Below are 18416 nucleotides of genomic sequence, written 5' to 3'. Positions count from 1 at the left end.
TGAAAGAGACGGGAGACCTGCAGCCCCCTCCAGCCTTCGGCCGCCCGGGGTGGGGTCTTCAGAGACAGCAGTGAGGGCAGCCAGGCCACGGGGCACAGGGACAGCCCAGGGAACTCCTGGCCACCTTCCTCCCCAGCTCAGCCCTCCTAAGCCAAGGCCACCCTGCACAGGGGCACCCTGCCCCTGCCGGTGCCTGCTGCATTCAGAGCCTCCTGGCCTCAAGCGATGCCCTTTCAGGGAGCCGCCCTGACTGCCCCTGTCCCATTCCCCTGAGCACCTGGGCATTTGCTGCCAGAGCCACCCAGGCACGGCCTGCCCAGCTCCACCTGTGGGGCTCAGCTCTGTCCCAAGCTATCGTTATTCTGCCAACACAGGGCCTTTCCTGACCCCCTTGTCCACTGACCATGCAGGGAAAGGGATGGTTTTGCTCACCGCTGTGTCCCAAAGACAGCACAGAGCCCAGCAGAGGTGCTTGATAAATGTTTGTTGAATGAATAAGTGACCATAAGTTCTTTGAGATAGGGGACTAAGCTTCCCACTCTGCCCCTGCCCATGTGCCTCAGAGCCCAGAACATGGAGGGAGAGGGACTCAGGGCCCTGATCATAAAGCTGCTGCCCCAGGCTCATCCCCACTCTACCCCTTCCTGGCTGTGTGAAGGAGATGGACAACACTTGAATGAGCAGGACCGAGGACACCTTGCAAGAAGGTACAGCGGGTGAGGGTCAGCAGTGAGGACCGACTGCTCCCAGACACCTATGGGCGAGGAAGCTGGTGGGCATTGGGTCTGGCGTATCCCAGTCACTCTACTGGTGGTCAGGGCTGCCTGGCCACCAGCGGGGCCTCAGCCTCTGACCCTCCAGGGTGGTGTCTGAGCAGAGGGCAGCCAGCTGTGGTGATGGAAAGTGCTGGGCACCTTCGAGGCAGGGCCAGCGGCTGCAAGAGGTGAGGCAGGCCTGGGCAGCTCCTCCCAGGTGTACTTGGTCGGGAATCTGCCCCGGCACCAAGAGGGACTGGCTCCCAAAGAGGGGTGACTCTGTGTGCATGGGAGCGGCTCTGAGCCACATGGAGGAAGGGAAAGCACCCGGGGCCGGCCTTGGTTGGTCCAGCAGCCCTGGCTGCTTAGGTGGCATGTCACCAGGGGGACCTGGAGGCGGCTGGGTGGCTGCAGTTACTCTCAGCTGGTGGAGACAGGGAGAAGCTGGAGAGGGGGAGAGAGGGAAGGCTCTGACCCACAGAGGCCGCCCTGAGGCCAGGGCGGGGGTCCACTCCTCCCAGAGGGTCCCGGGGCAGGGGTGCCTGTGATGAGGTGCTGGGGACCTTCTGGGGGTCCTATGCAAGGCTGGTGGTGGGTAAAAGAGCTGGAGCGGTCATTTGGGCGAGAAGAGGGCTGTGGAGAAGGTGATGCGGGGGAGGAGGGGCCAGCCTATTGCGGGTGGGGTTGGCTTGTGACCACCGCGTGCTGGGCCGCTGGGACTGTCCCAGGCAGGCAGGGCAGTGTGTAACAGCCCTGCGGGGAGCCGGGCAGAGCTCAGAAGGCAGGTGCCAGGGGCGGGATGTGAAAGGGCTCAGGCAGGATGGGCGACACGAGGACGCAGGGACCCCGGGCAGTGGACGACCGCTTCCACTCTGATCTCCCAGCCCTAGTGGGCAGCAAGGTCCACCCCCAGGCTTCCCCAGGCCCAGGAGGCCCTTGCTCTTCCCTGGGGGCCAGGCCATGGGCTGTGTCTGGGAGGAGACACGCTGGTCTCCTGACAAAACCACCCACTGCGGCAGAGACAGACGCAGAACGTCCCGCATGCTCACCTCCCCCAAAATAGGGCTTGTGGGGGAGTGACGAGTCCCCAGTCTAATTGGAGCGCAGAGCCACTGGGACTCTGCGTGCCCCCGGGAGTCTTCCTGCGCTTCTCGCCTCAGTCCCACGCAGTGGAGGGCGCTGCGGGAGATGGTGAGTCACGGCCACGCCGCGCCCACCTGCACACCGCCGGCTGCCCGAGCCCCATCTGCTGCTCCCTGGGGGCCGCACACACACCACAGCCTGCCTCAGGAGCCAAGAGCAGGAGCAGTGTGCCTCAGCCGTGCAGACGCCAAGCACCTCGGACAGGAGGCCGGACTCCTGAAGCCCCTCTGCATCAGGACTCCCCTCCCCTGCTGGCCCACGACCCTTGACCTCCTAAGCCCTGCCTCCACTTGCACTTGGGGCCAGGCCCACACTGTACCTGCGGCCCTGCCCAGCAGGTGTTCCACCACACAGCACCCTTGAGGTGCCGGAGGGCTGACCACCACTGCTGGGCATGTCAGGGCTTGGGACCACCAACTCTCCTTTAGGGCAACGCTGTGTCTTTCTGAACTTTCCTCTCCCAGCCCTGAAGTAGGGGCAGGGCTAACACCCCTGGAGGGAGGGGGCATGTCCCTGAGATTCTGCAGGACCCACCAAGTGGGACACATCTGCCGCCCACCCTGCCCAGCACCCCGTCCTACAGCCCAGGGCTGGCTCCCTCACTCTTAAGCAGCCTGGCCTGCTGCCTGCCGCTGCCCTGGGCCTCCCCTGCTGGCTGGGGACTGTCTGGAGCTACTGGGAATGACTGATTGCCCCACTAGCGAAGGCGGCACCCAGGCTGGCTGAGGCCTCAGGGCCGCACACACTCGGCTCAGAAGCCCGCAGCTGAGAGTCCTGCTGTTGAAATCGGCCGCCAAGGTCAGCATGAGGCTCCTGCCTCCCAAACACTGCCTCTCTGCCAGGACCTACACCTGCCCCTGAGACAGAGCCTGGGAGGCCCCGTGAGCACTGGCCCCCTGGGCTGCCCCACCCAGGACCAGCCGCAGCCCCAGGAGCAGAGCCCACTCTCTGCTCCAGCCTCCCGAGGCCAACAAGTAGGTCCTGTGGCTGGGAGCCCTGGCCAAGAGCCTCTCCTTCCCCCACTGGTCTCTGGCCCTGCTGGGTGCTGGCCACTGAGACCAGAGGAGGGGGCATGAAGCTGAGTGCAGAATGGGGAGGGGACTCGTGAGCATCACATCAGGACAGGCCTCGTCCTTCCAGGCCTTGCCCAGCCTCTCGGGGTGCTGGACCCAACCCCGTTCCCACTCACAGATGAAAACCAAGTCCACAGACGCAGCCCTACGGGACTCACACCTGCCCGGGGGAGCCCTGGCCATGAGCCCAGGGCAATGACTGCCCTCCTAGGCCCGCAGAGGGGAAGAGAGCATTACCCAGCAAGGCTCAGGAGCAGGTGAGGCATGTGCCAGGCTGGCCCCGGGTCCAGCCCAGGTCACCCTCAGCAAGGGTGTCCCCTGTAGCAGCCATCACCCAGGGACCTAAGACTGCCCACCCTGGGCTCAGGGCCCTCACCTGGGCCACAGACAGTGGACTTGATCCCTGTCCGCTCCAGCACAGGGACGCGGTTGATGGCGCCTTCGATGTGCTGGGAGAACACGTCCCAGTCCAAGTCGAAGAGGCCAAAGGCAAACTTGTCCGACACCTGCAGAGGGGGACGGGTGTCTGTTTTGGCCCTGAGAAGGACACACACCTCCTGCCAAACCTGCCTGTGACAGCTGCCCAGACCCCTGGCCAGACAGGTACCCAGCCAGCCTCCACTGAGTCAGGTCAATCTGAGGGCCCCGGCTGGGCTGCCCCGGGGAGCCCTCAGGTTGGGTCCCCTCCTGCCTGGGCCCAGTCCCCACCTGGCTGCCCTCGAGGTATCACCTAACCTCCAGTGGTCACCTGCCTCCCCGTCCTCTGTTCTAAAGCTCAGCATGCCCTCCCTGCACCTGGCTGCCTGTGACTAACCAGGAGCCATCCCTGCCCATTTCCCCCGTGACCGTGTCCTCTGACCTGCTTCAGCCCCTCAGAAGGGCAGGCCTGAGCCACCCTGGGCCTCCTCACAGGCAGCTCCCTGCCCGGTGAGCAGCTGCCAGTGGGCAACGTTCTTGGTGCACTCTCCTTGGTGCTCCCTGGGGCCCCTGCCCTGACCACCCGTCTGCAGGACATCCTTTCTCCTCAGTCCCTCTGGAGGATCCAGGGTGAGCACCCAGAAACAGGTGTCTTATCTGTTTGATTGCAAACCACAGGCCCCAGGCGGGGGCTTCCCCTGTCTCCTGCCTCCAGAGAGCAGAGCAGCAGGGGCCCGAGTGGCCAGCAATTGCTCTGTTTGCGAACACAGGAGGGTCTGCAGGGGAGTAGCCAGGCTGGGGAGACAGTGCTGCAGCTGCGGGGCAGGGAGGGCCAGCGCTGTCGCAGACGGATCAGGGCTGAGTGGACCTGGGCCCCTCTGGGGTCCCCACTGCCCTCCACACAGCCGTCGGCTGCAAGGCCCTGCCTGCCCTGGTTCTGCAGGTGCCTGAGTGCCAGGCTCTTCGGGGTCAGAGCAAGACTTTCCAGGCCTGTTGGGGCCAGGGCACCTGCCCTTGCTTCAACCAGGCCCTGGGGGCTCACCTCCTCCCAGAAGACCGGGTTGCTCTCATAGCCACCCACGGACAGGGCGTCCCCCTGAAGGCGGAGGTAGACAGACGCATCGTGGTCCCGGACATTGGGCATGTTCTGGAAGGCAGAGAACAGAGGCCTGGGTGCCAGGCAGGGCTGGGCTGGCCCAGCTCCTGTGTCCTGCACAAGGTGGACCATGGCACCTCCTCCTTTTCCCGGGACCCCATATCTGGCTTGCATTTCCTGATGGTGCATGTCTCCCTCTGCAGGGGTCTGAGTTACACAGGAGGACTCCTGAGTGCCCCCTTCCCCAACCCCACGAAGACCAACAAGGTAGAGAAGAGGGGCAGAGAGGAGAGGGCACAGGCAGGAAGGCCAGGGCAGGGGCGGGTCTCAACCCCGCCACGCGCGCCACTTCAGGGGCAGCTGTGCAGGGCTTCCACCTGGGCAGCGGGTGACAGTCGTGTCAGGAAAGGCACCAGAGCAAACAGGAGTGAATGCGTCCCTGCATGCAGACAGCACGCCCTGACAGAACCCATGGCGGGAGGGAACCCTTCCCAATCCCACGCGAAAGTCCGCGGGCCCAGGTCACACGAAGGACTCTCACGACTCGCCGAAACCGCAAGCAACCCCTAACAACAGGCAGGGATCTGAGAAGTTTCTCCAAAGAAGTGTGACAAATAGTCAGAATGCTGGCCATCAGGAAAACACCCTTCAGTCCCCCCCAAGATGGCTTCCCAACCTCGGGTGGCTGTAGTCATACAGGCCGGGCCCAGTGAGGGAGAGGGACTGGGGGAACTGAGCCCTGCACACCGCCAAGCGCCGAGTCCCTTGGAGAGTCACCGGGGTTGGCCACGGACTCTGCAGTTCCACCCCTCAGGGCACACCCCAGGGAGGTGAAGACAGAGCTGTGCGTGGATGCTCCCAGCAGCTCTGCCCATGGCACCCACAAGACTCAACTGTCCGTCAGTAGGTGGATGGATAAGATGTGGGGTGGTGGGGTGTGACGTCCTGGCGCAGCAGGAGGGCAGGTGGGGTGCAAGGAGCCAGGCACAAAGGTGCAGACTGCAGATCCCACCCACACCAAATGTCCACACTAGGGAGACTCACAGAGGCAGAAAGCCGACTGGTGCTGGCCAGGGCCGGGGAGGGGTGGGAAGTGGGACAACTGATACCAGGATGGATGGGGGGAACCTGTGTGCATCTGTGCACATGCGTGTGTATGTGTGTGAGAGAGACACAGCTACACAGAAAACTGAACCAGTGGGAAACTATTAATAACTCCAGAAACACAAAAAAAGTGGGCGCGTGTCTGCTCAGGAGTTAATATTTACCCAGCCGCGCGGCAAACCCTGCCTACGGCTTAACCACCCAACAAACAAAGCAAAACCAGACCTCAGAAGACCAGCAGGCGCAGAAGAGGCACTGCCCGGGGCTCCCCACCCAGGAGCGGCTTCCCTGCGCCTCTCACCTCCTCACTGGAGAAGACACCTGGGACGTGGGAGCAGGAAGGGGGACATGCAGGCACCAAAGGGACCACCTGGTGGAATCCCTGCCTCCCACTGGCTCCCGGGACCTGCCATGCACGGTGGGAACAGCGGCATCTGCACTGAGTGGAGTGGACGGGTGACTGAGCTCCGTTTAGCAATAACCTACCCCAGAAACACCCGGGCCCAGGCGCTCCATAGAGCAGGACAGTGGGGACACCTAGTGGCCAGGGAAGCGTGACCTCTGCTCCAGCAAGGTCCTTTGTGTCTCCTGCTGCTCTGAGCACCATGTGTCCTGCGCCTTCACCATCTCTCCACGCCGGAGCCACCCTGCCCTGACTGTCCCAGCATGGCCCTGGTCCCACTGATGCCTCCTGACCTCAGCTGCTACCCTCCATCTGCTTCAAACTCTGGGGGTCTTCCCCTGGAAAGCAGGCCTGATTTCCCCAACCTCGCCTGGGATCCCCGGGGCACAGCGGGCTGGACGGCTCCCGGCCCCTGGTCACTGTCCCCATAGCTACCCCACGAGCACCTGCAGAGGCCAGGCACCTTGCTCAGCTCTGGGCCTTTGCTTCCGCCCCATGGGGCAGGTAAAGTCAGGGACAGCTGCTCTTGTCTGCAGAAGCAGGCAGGAGGACCCTGGGAATGTGAGACCAAGAGGAAAGAGACGGGGCTGTGGCCATACAGGGAGGTGGGCAGAGCTGCCGAGGGCCCAGGACTGGTACTCCTCAGACCCCGGGAGCCCCAAACAGCATAGCCTCAGCCCTCAGAAGATGGCGCCCACCTGAGCTGCAGGGGCTCCCCTCTCAGCCCGAAGCCCCCAGGCCCTCAGGCTGTGGGGTCGGGGAACAGTGACCTGAGCACCAGGCTGCCTGGCCGAGCAGCTGTGGGTGGAGAGGCAGGCAGCACGCCCCGGCTTCAGGAGTCAGACCCAGCAGTGGGCAGACCAGGGCTGACGCCCGGCCCTTTCCCAGATTCAACCACCCCCACCTGTAGCCTCCAGAGGGCCAGCCTCCCAGAGCCCTCCAGTGGACCAAGAGGGGTGTGGGGGTCACTGCCCACCACCCCAACCCTCTGTCTCCTACAGAGTGGCAAGCCGCTGGGGCTTGTGGCCCTGTCCTTATGCCCTGGCACCCAGAGGCACAGGGGGGCCTGATGGTTTTGTAAGTAACCCCCCAGCTTGACTCTGACCTTGGAATTCATTTGGAGGGGGGCAGCCAACTCTGCCCTGCCGCCTCCCAGGAAGAGGGACTCAGGCATTTGCAAGAATTAGGAATTAGGGACAGATGGCTGGTGCCCAGTCCTGGGCTAGGGGGACATTTGATGAACACCCTCCCTGCAGCCCCCACCCACAGGACACGGCCTCGGCCCCCCTCCCCATCCTCCTAGCCTCAGCCTGGCCCTCCTGGAGCCCACAGCAGCCTGATAGCAACGCTGGGGGCCACCTGGAAGGACAGGTGGGCCATGGAGCCCACAGCTGACTCTGTCCCTCACCCGTCACCCAGCATGTGGCCCCAGCTGCCCTCAGCAAGTTCTTGTGGGGCTTCAGTTGCATTCTGTGAATGGACACTGTGTGTCTGGGGAGGGGCTTGCCCAGGGCCAGGGAAGGAGCCACTGCACCCAGGTTCTGTGGCACCTCCCACCCTTTCCACGACAGCCCACGTGACAGCCAGGCTTGGCTCTCCCCAGCAATCACAGGGAAGCCAGGCTCCCGCAGGGTGGGGGCAGCCCCCAGGGACCAGCCTCCCAGCAGGGGGTTAGACGGCCAGGACCCTCCCTGCTGGGACCCGGCCTACACAGAACAGCCTGGCCTCTCGCACACACTCCCCACCCCACAGCCTGTGCCTGGGCTCTGTGAACTGCCCACCAGGCTCTGCGCATGGCCCTGCTCCACCAACCTCAGGTCCTGGCAAAGACATGACCTCCTTTAGGAGCCCCAAGAAAGACCACCAGGGTTGACTAGGGGCTGTCAGGCAGACCACGCCTCTGCCTCACTTGATTGGCCCAAGAGCAGCCAATCAAGTGTCCTTGGGCATGTCCCACTGGGACAGGCTCCGCCTTGCGCCAGGGCTGGGGTCCTGAGCCCACCCAGCAGAGCCCTCCTCAGCCTGTGGTGGAGCTGCCTGTGCACTGACTGTCTGGGAGCTCCCCGCACACCCCCGCCCCAGGCAAGGCCTTTCTCCAGGAGAACCCTGGTTCCTGGAGTAGGGCCCGGGGCGAGGAGCTCCCCAGGCCCTGCATGTGGAGGGAGGGAGAGATGGACTGACAGGTGAGTTAATAAATGGATGGACGGTGGAGGAGAGGGCGAAGGGGGAGGTGGAGGGCAGAGGGAGGGAGGGGGATGGGTGGAGAGGTGGATGGAAGGGCCTAAGGACCAAGGGTAGGCAGACGAATGTGAGGACAGCAGGTGACTGCCTGGGCCACTGGAGGAGGGAGGCATCAGAGAAGAGTGACTGGGTGGGAGGACAGCAGGGAGGACAGACAGAAGGGACTGGACAGATGAAGGGAGGGAGAAGGCCAAAGGGTGACAAGTGGAGGGAATGGGCAGCAGGGGATGGGGAGACGGATGCTCGGGTGAACTGTGGAGGACAAGAGGGTGCTCAGTGGCAAGGTGGCAGGAAGAGCCAGCCACCACCATGGGGGAGAGGGTGGGGAGGGACAGGAGCAGAGAGTAGGCAGGTGCACCTGGGCCCTGGACTCCCTCTGCAGAGGTCTCTCGGAGAGGTTGAGCCCAGGACTCTGAGACGGCACCCAGGCATATTGGGAGCTCGTGGGCACGGAACACGGCAAAGCTAGCCTGGCGGCACCTCCCAGGACAGGCTGGACTGGGTCGGGCATCAAGGAGGAAGCAGGCCCTGAAGGCCGAGGGGATCAGCACCATCAGGGTCACACCTGCTCTGCTTCATTTAGCTCTGACACCACCCAGTGCCACCCAGTGCCACCATCCCCATTTCACAGACCAAGCCACCGAGGCTCAGGGCAGAGGGAGCCCCACTGGGCTTCAGAGCTAAGTCCCACACCTGCCCACCTGCCCACCTGTCCACCCCTGCCTGACGCAGAGCCAGGGGCAACCCACCTACCTGGATCCCTTCGATGCGCTCGGTGACAACATAGGCATGGTGCATGGCCACCAGTGGGACCTTGACTCCAGCCATCCTTCCCACGGCGCTTGCCCACACTCCTGTGGGCAGAGCACATGCCCCTCAGCTCTGCTGGCACCCAGAGGGGGTGCCCCCGGAGAAGATGCAACAAGGCTCTGCAGACTGTCTGCCCTGGCCAGGCCTCCCCCACCCAGACAGAGGCTGGGCAGAGGCGGGGCCTGGCCAGGGCACAGCCAGCACTGCCACTCAGGGGTCAGCAGAAACATGATTCCCACCTGCGCAGTTGACCACACAGGGCGTCTGGATGGAGCCGTGCTGGGTCTCCACAGCCGCGACCCGCCGCACCCCAAAATCATCCGTCCGCACACGGATGCCAGTCACTGGACAGTTCTCAATGACCTGGGATTGAGAGGAACTGCTTATGAAACCACTCGGGGAACCCTGAGGTGCTGACCCCTGCCCTGACCAGCCACCTTTTGGATGGGACCTGGGGACACTGCTTTTGCTAGCGGCAGGCCTCATGTGGTCAGGGAAGTGGAATCCACAGGCCAGGAAACCGAGCCCGCCCACCCCTGACTTGGAGAACCTGCGGCAGACGGGGAGGTGGAGGGACCACCCTGAAGAAAGAGCTGTCCCCGGAGAGGCAGGTGGGCTACCGCCTGGTTAAGAAAAGGTCAGCGCTGCGCCCCTTGCTTCCGGGTGGGACATGGTGTCCCCACAGAAGAAATATTGGGCACCACTGGGTGACTTCATTTCTTCCTTTTTCTTACTTGCCTTTTTGAATCTTTCTACATTTATGTGTGGGGTTAGGATAAATGAAGATAAAAATCATAAGAAGGAACGTTGAACAGATTTGCTTGAGCAGCAGGGCAGGATGCTGGGTAGGGGGCGAGCACTCCGGGCACAGCCCTCCCTGAGCGGCCAGGGTCTGAAGGCTCCGAGGGGTGGCACAGCAGGCAGAGGGGGAGCCTGGGGTTCTCAGGCAGGAGGGGTGGGCTCAGAGCCCGCAGCTGTCAATACCTGTGCTCCTCGGGCAGCAGCCGCCCTGACAAGGGTGGTACAGGTGCCAGCGGGGTCCATGGTCCCATCCTGTGGCACGTACAGGGTCCCATAAAGGTCATCCACATTCATCAGTGGGTACAGAGCCTTGGTCTCTGCCGGGCTCAGCACATGGGATTCCACTCCATAAGCCTTGCCCAGCTGGGGAGACACAGAGGAGAGGGAGGCTGTGTGGAGCAGTCCTGGGTCCTCTCACACCCCTAGCTGGGCCTCCAGAAGCCACAGCAATCTCCACCCCCAGGGGCTGTCCCTTGGATCCACTGGGCACAGGGTGAGGGAGCAGGGCGTGGCTGCAGAGGCAGGCTCAGGGCCCAGCCCCTTCCCTCCACTCAGACCCTGGTCACAGGGCAAGCTCCTCAGGTGCCCTCAGGAGTGCAGGGATGGCAGCTAGCAGTGGATAGGCACTTGGGCCAATAGCTGGTACAAAGTAAATTAAAATTACCTCCACGGCCTCATATGTTGGGCCTGTGGATTGGGTTTCCCAGGTCAGATGGTCCCAGAAAGACCAACCACTCCGGGAGAGACCATTGTGTTCCTTGGCTGAGGACTGGGAATTGTCAGGCCACGCCCCCAGCACATTTGATTGATTCAAGGGCAGCCAATCAAGTGCCCCTGGGTGTGGCTCATGTGAACAGGCTCCGCCCAACTAGGGATGAACTGAGCCAATCAGATCCTCCTATAGGGAATTATGAGGAAGAGTGCGGGTGGCCCAGCCAGCAGGGGGCAGCGCCAGTCGGCCAACCCAATCTGTGGGGTTCCTTCCTGCTCCATGATGCCCTCCCCACGACTCCAGGGAGCCCGCCGCCTCTGTGCCCCTCAGAGGAGGTGCCCACCCACCTGGTCTCCTGCAAGGAACACGTTCCACCCACGAGAACCCTCTGCCTGACCCCACCAGGGCACACCCACCGACATGAGCCTCTTGTACTCGTCCAAGCGCTGCCGGTTGGAGGCGATAAAGAGGCCCCCGTTCTGGATCCAGCCCGTGTGCAGCCCGGTCTCCTCCTCCAGCTCCCGGCTGACCACACGCCTCGTGTGGGCCAGAAGCTCCACCTCCACGTCGCTGGGCCGCAGCTGCCACAGCAGGCCTGGCAGGCGGGACTAGTCAGCAGCGACTCTGCACCCCTTTACCCAGGCAGGGAGAGGCGCAAGCCCCGGAGCCCAGAGAGGCTGGCAGGACTGACCTAGTCCCAGTGGGAAGTTAGGCCATTGGCCCTGGCGCAGCTCAGAGTGACAGTACTAAGGGCTCCCATTTGTCCAGCAACTACTGTGCACCAAGTCTGGTGCTGAACAGGCTACAGAATGATCCCACAGACCCTCAGAGCAGCCCTCTCACGAGGGCACAATCACTCTACAGGTGGAAAAGGTGGCACCAAACAGGTATGAGCTCAAGGTCCCAGAGCACACGAACGATGGGACCAGGACACTGGCTAGGGCCCACCAACCCCACCATGACCTCCCCAGGGGAGCTGCACTCTTCAGCAGAAGAGCCTGGGAGATGGGAGGCCACCGGAGGCTGGGTGCTGAGCAGGCAGAGGAGCCACAGTGGCCCAGCTAGGACAGGAAGGCAAGGCGGGGGCTGGGGGCCGTGCTCGCCAGGGCTGCAGGCTCATATCAGCTCTAAAGGACCAGGCTGCCTCTTCCCAGCTCCAAGTTCACTGGCCAAGTTCACATTGGCAGCCTGATATTGGCCAAGGTAGGAGTGGCAATGCTGCCTGTCAGGGGACCAGGTCACTAGCACACTACTGGTTAAAGAGGCTGAGGCAGAAGGTTGGCTGTCCTGAGTACGTGCACACTGTAGGTGCTCAATATATGTTTCCACTGGTTAGTTAGGACAGTGCTCATGGAGGACACAGCTCTGCTCACCCCCAGCAAACACCACTCAACCCTGGTGGCTATCCAGGGACAGGGACAGCTGCCTGGGGCTTCCTACCTGGTCATCTGGGGCTGAATGGGGGACTGTGCTTCATCTGGGGCTGCAGAGGTGGCATCTGCCCCTCCCCCCCACCCCGCTCTTCAGAGACTTGACTGGGGCCAGCAACGTCCCCACATCTGCACACCTTCAGACTGACCACACGTCTTTTCTTAGTCTCTCCCTCCAGCTCAGCTGCCCCTGACAGGCTTGTGGTTGTCAACCCAGACTGGCCTTGCTGTATCCAGTGCCTCCTGCCCCCACCCGAGCCCTGGCTCCTACCTGCTGTGTGCCAGGTGGTCCCAGATGTCAGCCTCTCCCGTTCCAGCAGCACAGCCCCACTCACGCCCAGCTTGGCCAGGTGATACAGGGTCTGGCAGCCTAAGCTGCCCCCACCAATGACCACCACATCAGCTGTGCTGGGCAGGGGCTGGCTTGGTCCTCGGGCTGCTGTCGAGGGGCCCTGTGCCTCCTCCTTCAGGGTCCGCTGATACGGCACATTCTTCTCAGTTGTGGGACCGGCCACGCTGGCTAGGGGCTGCAGCCGCAGGCCCTGGGCAGGTCTCTTTCGAGGGCAGGTGGTGGCCACACGCAGGGCTCGGCTCAGTGAGGCCATGGGGACTCCGAGCGTCAACACCTCAGGAGCTGGGGAGAGGGTCAGGCTGTGGGGTGCAGAGAGTCCAGAGTGGGGACTGTGCCAAGTGTGTGCCCAGGTCCCTGGTGGCCCCAGGCCATTATCTCCCAGGACCTTCCTCCTGCTGCTTCCCATGTCACAGCTCATTCATCCAGCACGTCACAGAGCCTGATGGGCAGCAGGCTCGGGCTGGGCCCGGGGAGGCAGCTCTGGTGGGGAGGGCTGTAGGGACACAGGGAAGCCGAGAAACAGGTGTCCACAGAGGACCTGGGAAGTGGGGCTGTCCATAGAGGGAGGACAGGGAAGGGACCTGAGGACAGAGAACCAAGAGCTGGAAACAAGAAGGGGCCCTGGTCTCATGGGGACCCAGAGAGCATGACGGTAGGCGGGGGCAGGGCCTGTCCCCAGAGGACATGTGAGGAGGCCCCAAATGGCCGGGCCTGTGGGAGGGATGTGTCACCTACACCTAGTGAAAGCCAGCAAGGGAGGTGGCGTCATGGGGGAAGCCACGTAGACCATGGGCAGCGGGTATTGGTGGCACCCTGAGATGGGACACTGCCATGCCCCCAGGGGACCCCCACCAAGACCCCTGGGGGAACACTCATCATGCCCCTTGAGGGGACACCCACCAAGCCCCCTGGGAGGACACCCAACATGCCCCTGGGGGAACACCTACCGTGCCCTTTGATGGGACACTCAGCAAGCTCCCTAAGGGAACACCCATTTGACCCCTTGAGGGACATCCCCGCCACATCCCCTGGAGGGACATCCCCGCCACATCCCCTGGAGGGACACCTGCCATGTCCCCTGGAGGGACACCCATCATACCCTCTGGGGGGACACCCATCATGTCCCCTGGGGGGACACCCACCATGCCCCGGTGGGGACACCCGCCATGCCCCCTGGGGGGTCACCCACAAGCCCCCAGGGCCATCCGGCTCAGCCCCAGACAGTTATTCCTTCTCTGCCCCCTCCCTCTGCCATCTGGAATTCCTGGGCAGGAGGCTCCTGCCCTCGTGTCCCCCAGTGGACCTTCAGTGCTCATCCTGAGTCGCCCCTCCTCAGGAAGCCCCCAGACCTCGCCAGCCAGGGAAACCAGCCAGGTCACAGGGAGCAGGGGTCTCTCCCTGGGGTGGGTCCTGCCCAACACAGGGCAGGGGACACCTCACAGGGCTTCTGGTGCCCTCTCCTGGGTCAGGGCTTTGGGCTGTGACTGAGGTGCTGAGGGGACCGGTGCCACCCATGTTATCTCCATGACTCAGTCCATCAGCTGGCTCAGGGATCAGGGCCTGCGCTGGGCACGCTCCTCTGCCCTCACTGAACACTCCAGAATGTTCTGAGGCCCAGAGGACGTAGCTCCACCTCACAGGGGAGAAGGCTGAGACCAGAGGGCTCCCTGAGAACTCCCAGGGCCTCGCAGCTGTGCTGGGGCACAGGCCGGCCAGCATGGGCCGACCCTGCACTCACTGCCCCCCACCCCCATGGTGTGACAGCCCCTGCGTGGCCCCTGCAGGCACATCCCTGTGTGTATACACACCTTCAGTCCTTGAAGATCCCTGGTCTTCCGGAAACCTCAGGAGCAGTGCCTGGGGGGGGAGGGGGAGTGGACACGATGTGGCCCAGGAGGGCTCCCCAGGCAGCACTGTCCCCAGGCGGCACTGTCCCCAGGCGGCACTGTCCCCAGCAGCCCAAGTCCAGCACACCTGGAGGAGGAGCCTCTGTTCTCCCTCACGCTGCCCAGTGCCAAAGCTGCTGGCCCTAGCCGGGAAGCTGCCACGTGCCGCTCCACCTCCTGCCCAGCCAGTCCCGGCTGTCCCCAGGCAGGACTGGGGACTAGGGCAGCTGTCTGCCCCCTGCCTGCCCCCTGCAAGCAGCTGCCTCAACAGTAACTCGCTGTCCTGCCCCCTCCGGGGAGGGAGCTTGGGACGGCCCTGGCTGGGGGTCAGGGGGCGGGTGTAGGCTTAGCCACAGGACGGAGGCCTTGGCCCGCAATCCAGCCTCACTGTAAGCAGGAGCCCAGAGGTGCCCCCCCCCCCCCGCAGGCAGCAGGAGGATGATGGTGTTTTGCCAGAAAAGCTGCCCACACAGTGACCGGGTCCTGCCCACTCACCCCTTGGTCCCCACAGCGGGAGGCAGAGGGACTGCCCGCCCTGCCCCTCCCTGACAATACCTCTGCTGCCTCCCTGACCAGTGGCAGAGCCAGCACCTCCTTCCTCTCCAAGCAGCAGTCTGGTGGAACTGGCCACCCCCACTCCCCCTTGCCCGCCCAGTGTCCCGCCCACCATCAGCTAAGACGCACCGCCCACAAGGCTCCCCAGTCCCCAGCGAGCCCAGCCCTATGGCCGCGGAGGGGCAGATCTGCTGGCCTGTGGCAGAGCAGGCTGTGAACCCCCAGCCACCACAGTGGGTGGCCTGCCAGGTGACCTCAACACTCACTTAATCTCCAACACAGGGTCCCGGCTACTGTGGTGATCCCAGGCACCCCTGCCTGCCCCTGCCTGCCCCGGCCTGCCCCGGCCCCCGCCCCTGCCCCCGAAGGAACCCTGCGCATGCCAGTGGGCAGGAAGTGCTGGGCAGCTGTCCAGGCCCTCCAGCAGGGGCTCCCTGGAGGTGCCTGTGTTCCAGCCTCGGCTTGCTCACCCAAGGTGGGTCCCCTGAGGGTCCCCTGCATGGAGGGTGTGGGTGCTTCCACAGGTGCAGCCCCCCAGGGCAGTGCTGATCGGAGACTCTTCTGGTCCTGCACTCTAAGACCCGTGGGGTGATGGTTGCAACCTGGACCTTGGACGAGGGGTGGTGGCTGGGGGTGGCCTGGCTGAGGGTCAGCCTTGTAGGACTTTCATCGACCCAAGCCAGTTAGCACTCTGTTCCCGTCAGAGAGAGGGGAAGGAACACCCTTCCTGGGTGCTGGGGCACAGCTCAGGAGGTGGTCAGGCTCTGTCCAGGGACCAGGACAGGGCCATATTGCCAACCTGAATGGCCTTGGCTTGTTCTCATGACCTTTGCAGACTCAGTTTCCCCACTGAGATGCTGGACTGGACCCGGCTAGGTCTGTTCAGGGCCAGTGTGAGTTCCCAGTCTCCGTCAGAGCACCAGGAACAGAGCCACGGTGGGGCTGGGAATCCTGGTGGACACTGCTCTGGGGCCAGGGCTGCCCGACCCATCGATCCCAATGAGAACAGTGGGGACTTGCCCCTCTGTCCTCCTGGCCCACCTGGCCTTCTCTACAGCCCTCCCCACCTGCCAGCATGTCGGGGGTGTCCACCAGCTGCCCTCTGAGGAGGGATGGGAGAGGCTCTGCGTGGGGACCTCACAACAGGAGGGCCATGCCCACACCACCTCTGACCCACCGAGAGGACAGAGTGCCCTGCCCAGCCTGGGAGCCTGGCTGACTGAGTGGGCAGTGTGCTGACCACTGTCCCGACACCGTGTATATGTCCTCGCTGATGGACAGGAATGACCGCTTCCCCTGTGGAGATGAGCAGACTGAGGTGAACAGCCCCGGGCTTGGGCCCCCACTCACGGACCAGACATCTCCAGACAGTTTTTGAGGGCTGAGTTTGTCACATCGAGATTTTAATTTCCTATGAAGGACCTTTAACTTATTTAAAAAGACCTCCCACCAGATGTCCTTGTGATTCACGAAGACGGAATGTTGACATCCCTGACAAAGAGAGGAGGCATCCCAGGGGACTCCAGGACCTTCCAGAGCAAAGAGGCCCCCCACCTGTGACCCCAGGGCAGGCGTGACCGGCCAGGCACCAAGCCACAGATGCAGGGGCTCATCTCCCGGAGCGGCCACACCTCGCCACAACTTGTTTCCAAGGTGATCTGTGAGCGGGACAAACGTGGCAGGTGGATGGCCGCCCCCACGCTGGCCCTGACGGGCAGGTGCCCTGCTTGCCTTGGGCATCTTCTGGGCCTTGTGTCTGCAGCCATGGACACTAACGTTGCTCCACAGGAGGACAGAGCACGAGGCCCTAGGGGACTTCCTGCGCATGGTGGGCAGCTCAGGGCTGTGCCCAGGCCCGGGGGCAGGTCCTCTTCCTGTACGGTGTTTGGAGGGAAGGGAGGACGAGCAGTGGTCCAGGCAGACCCTGGCTCAGCCCTGTTCTAGGACCCGTGAGCACCACCCAGCCCCTCTGGAGCTCCATGCCAGCCGCCCAGGGGAGATGCCCGAGGAGGGTCCCAAGCTGCCCTTGGTATCCTCCCACCCGTTGCCCTGGAGACCTCCCCTGAGCACCTAGACTCCCAAGCTCTGTTGAAAGAGGACCTAGGGATCGCTCTGGGACGCCTGGTCCCTTTGGCCACGGTCCCACCCGTCTGTTTGTCCACTGGCCTCTGGGTGCTTAGCCATTCCAGCCAGGGTCTGGGGATTCCTGACGCTGCCCTTCCAATCCCACCCACGGGCCACTGCCAACCTCCGAAGGACACCCTATGGTGGCGAGTCAGCGGGGAAGGGGGGTCTCAGGAGGAACAGAGGGTGGGAGGAGTCGCAGTGTGTTGAGGTCCCAGAGCTGGAATGGCCTCCTGGGGGCCAGGGTGAGAACAGTAGCACCCAGGCTGGGTGGGGGCCTGAGGAGGCTGAGCCATGGCAGGAGACACTGCCCATTGGCCATGTGTGGGTACTACTTCCTTGCAGGACCCTGGACCAGGAGGGGACCCAGGGACACTCAGGCCAGACCTCCCACTGAACTGACAGTCCGGGCTCTCAGACCCGTTCCCAGACCACACTCCAGGGCGGCCACAGCCTCAAGGAACACAGCCTGTCAAAGAGGCACAGAAAAAGGATCGCCAGCGTGCCGGTGAGCGGGCGGCTGGGGCGTGGACGTGAGTGTGAGGGTGTGAGGGCGTGCAGGTGGCTGGTGAGCGGAGGTGCATGTGTGGGCGTGCCCGTGTGTGGGTGTGCTGGTGTGCGGAGGTGCGTGTGCGGACATGCGTGTGTGGGCGTGCAGGAGTGCAGGTAGGAACCCAGACTCAGGAGGAAGGCCATGAGCTTTCCTTGGCCAAGAAGTGTCGGCCCAAGAGCCACTGTGTGAGGTGAAGCAGCAGCAGTCCCCTCTGAGTGGCCTTCTCCCCGTGTCGTTGAAGTCTAACAGAGTAAGGTGCAGCTGCCTGTGTGGACCAGGAGGGTGTCCCTCCAGGGTAGGTTTTGCACTAAAGGCCGCCGGACCCTGAAGTTTTAGGGCACTGTTCCATGCCTTCCTCATGGGAACTGAGGCTGTCAATCCCAAGATGCACCGGGAGGAGGACGAACCCTCTCTTGGCCAGGCAGCCCCTGAGGCCAGTGGTCTTGGCCAGGGCTGCTGCTCACCACCCTCCCCAGCCAGGCTTCCTTCTGTGGTACCAAGACCCAGAACCAGCCCCCACGCCCCAGCCTCCCCTGCAGCCAGCATGGCCACATGACCAAGCTGTCGTGGGTGGGAGGTCTGAGAGAACCTCCAGAGGTGTCCAGGAGCCGGAGCGTCCCTCTTCCCACCCCTTCTCCTTTCTGCTGGCTGGAAGGTGACATCAGAGCCTGCAGCGGAAGCCCCATCTCAGACCATACCGTGCACCGAGGAGGTTGTACAGGACACCAAAGAGGCACGGCCCTATGCCTGGGTCACTAGAGCATTTGGGGAGTGAGAAGTAACCGTCTTATCTGATGGGCTGTCCATCCCCCTCCAGCTGGCCAATGGTCACCCCAACCCACCTGGCCTTGCCTTCATATGGACCTGCAGAGGATTGAGGCTGGGGGTCTCTCATCACATCCATCTGCCTCGGGCCCAAGGGCTTGGATGCAGGTGGGGGGTAATTATCCAGAGGGGACCC

The 18416-nt window shown here is 63.3% G+C and overlaps 1 protein-coding gene across 1 annotated transcript in view; it reads right to left on the bottom strand.

Annotated features, from left to right (window-relative positions):
* The window catches only part of SARDH (sarcosine dehydrogenase), a 53754-nt gene extending 38909 nt beyond the window's left edge, over positions 1-14845 (bottom strand). The window contains exons 1-9 of the mRNA XM_081280174.1: positions 14779-14845; positions 14146-14194; positions 12257-12619; positions 10972-11150; positions 10027-10206; positions 9282-9405; positions 8986-9086; positions 4431-4535; positions 3348-3477 (exon numbers count right to left, since the gene is read on the bottom strand). Coding sequence (XP_081136300.1) covers positions 3348-3477; positions 4431-4535; positions 8986-9086; positions 9282-9405; positions 10027-10206; positions 10972-11150; positions 12257-12590 — 1153 coding nt within the window. The 5' untranslated portion in view covers positions 12591-12619; positions 14146-14194; positions 14779-14845. The remainder of the gene's footprint in view (positions 1-3347; positions 3478-4430; positions 4536-8985; positions 9087-9281; positions 9406-10026; positions 10207-10971; positions 11151-12256; positions 12620-14145; positions 14195-14778) is intronic.
* Between the last annotated feature and the right edge of the window lie 3571 nt (positions 14846-18416).

The sequence above is a fragment of the Spermophilus citellus genome (assembly GCF_964194105.1).
Source record: "Spermophilus citellus genome assembly, chromosome: 2".
Classification (NCBI taxonomy): Eukaryota; Metazoa; Chordata; class Mammalia; order Rodentia; family Sciuridae; genus Spermophilus; species Spermophilus citellus.
This window is presented reverse-complemented; position numbering and strand designations above follow the sequence as displayed.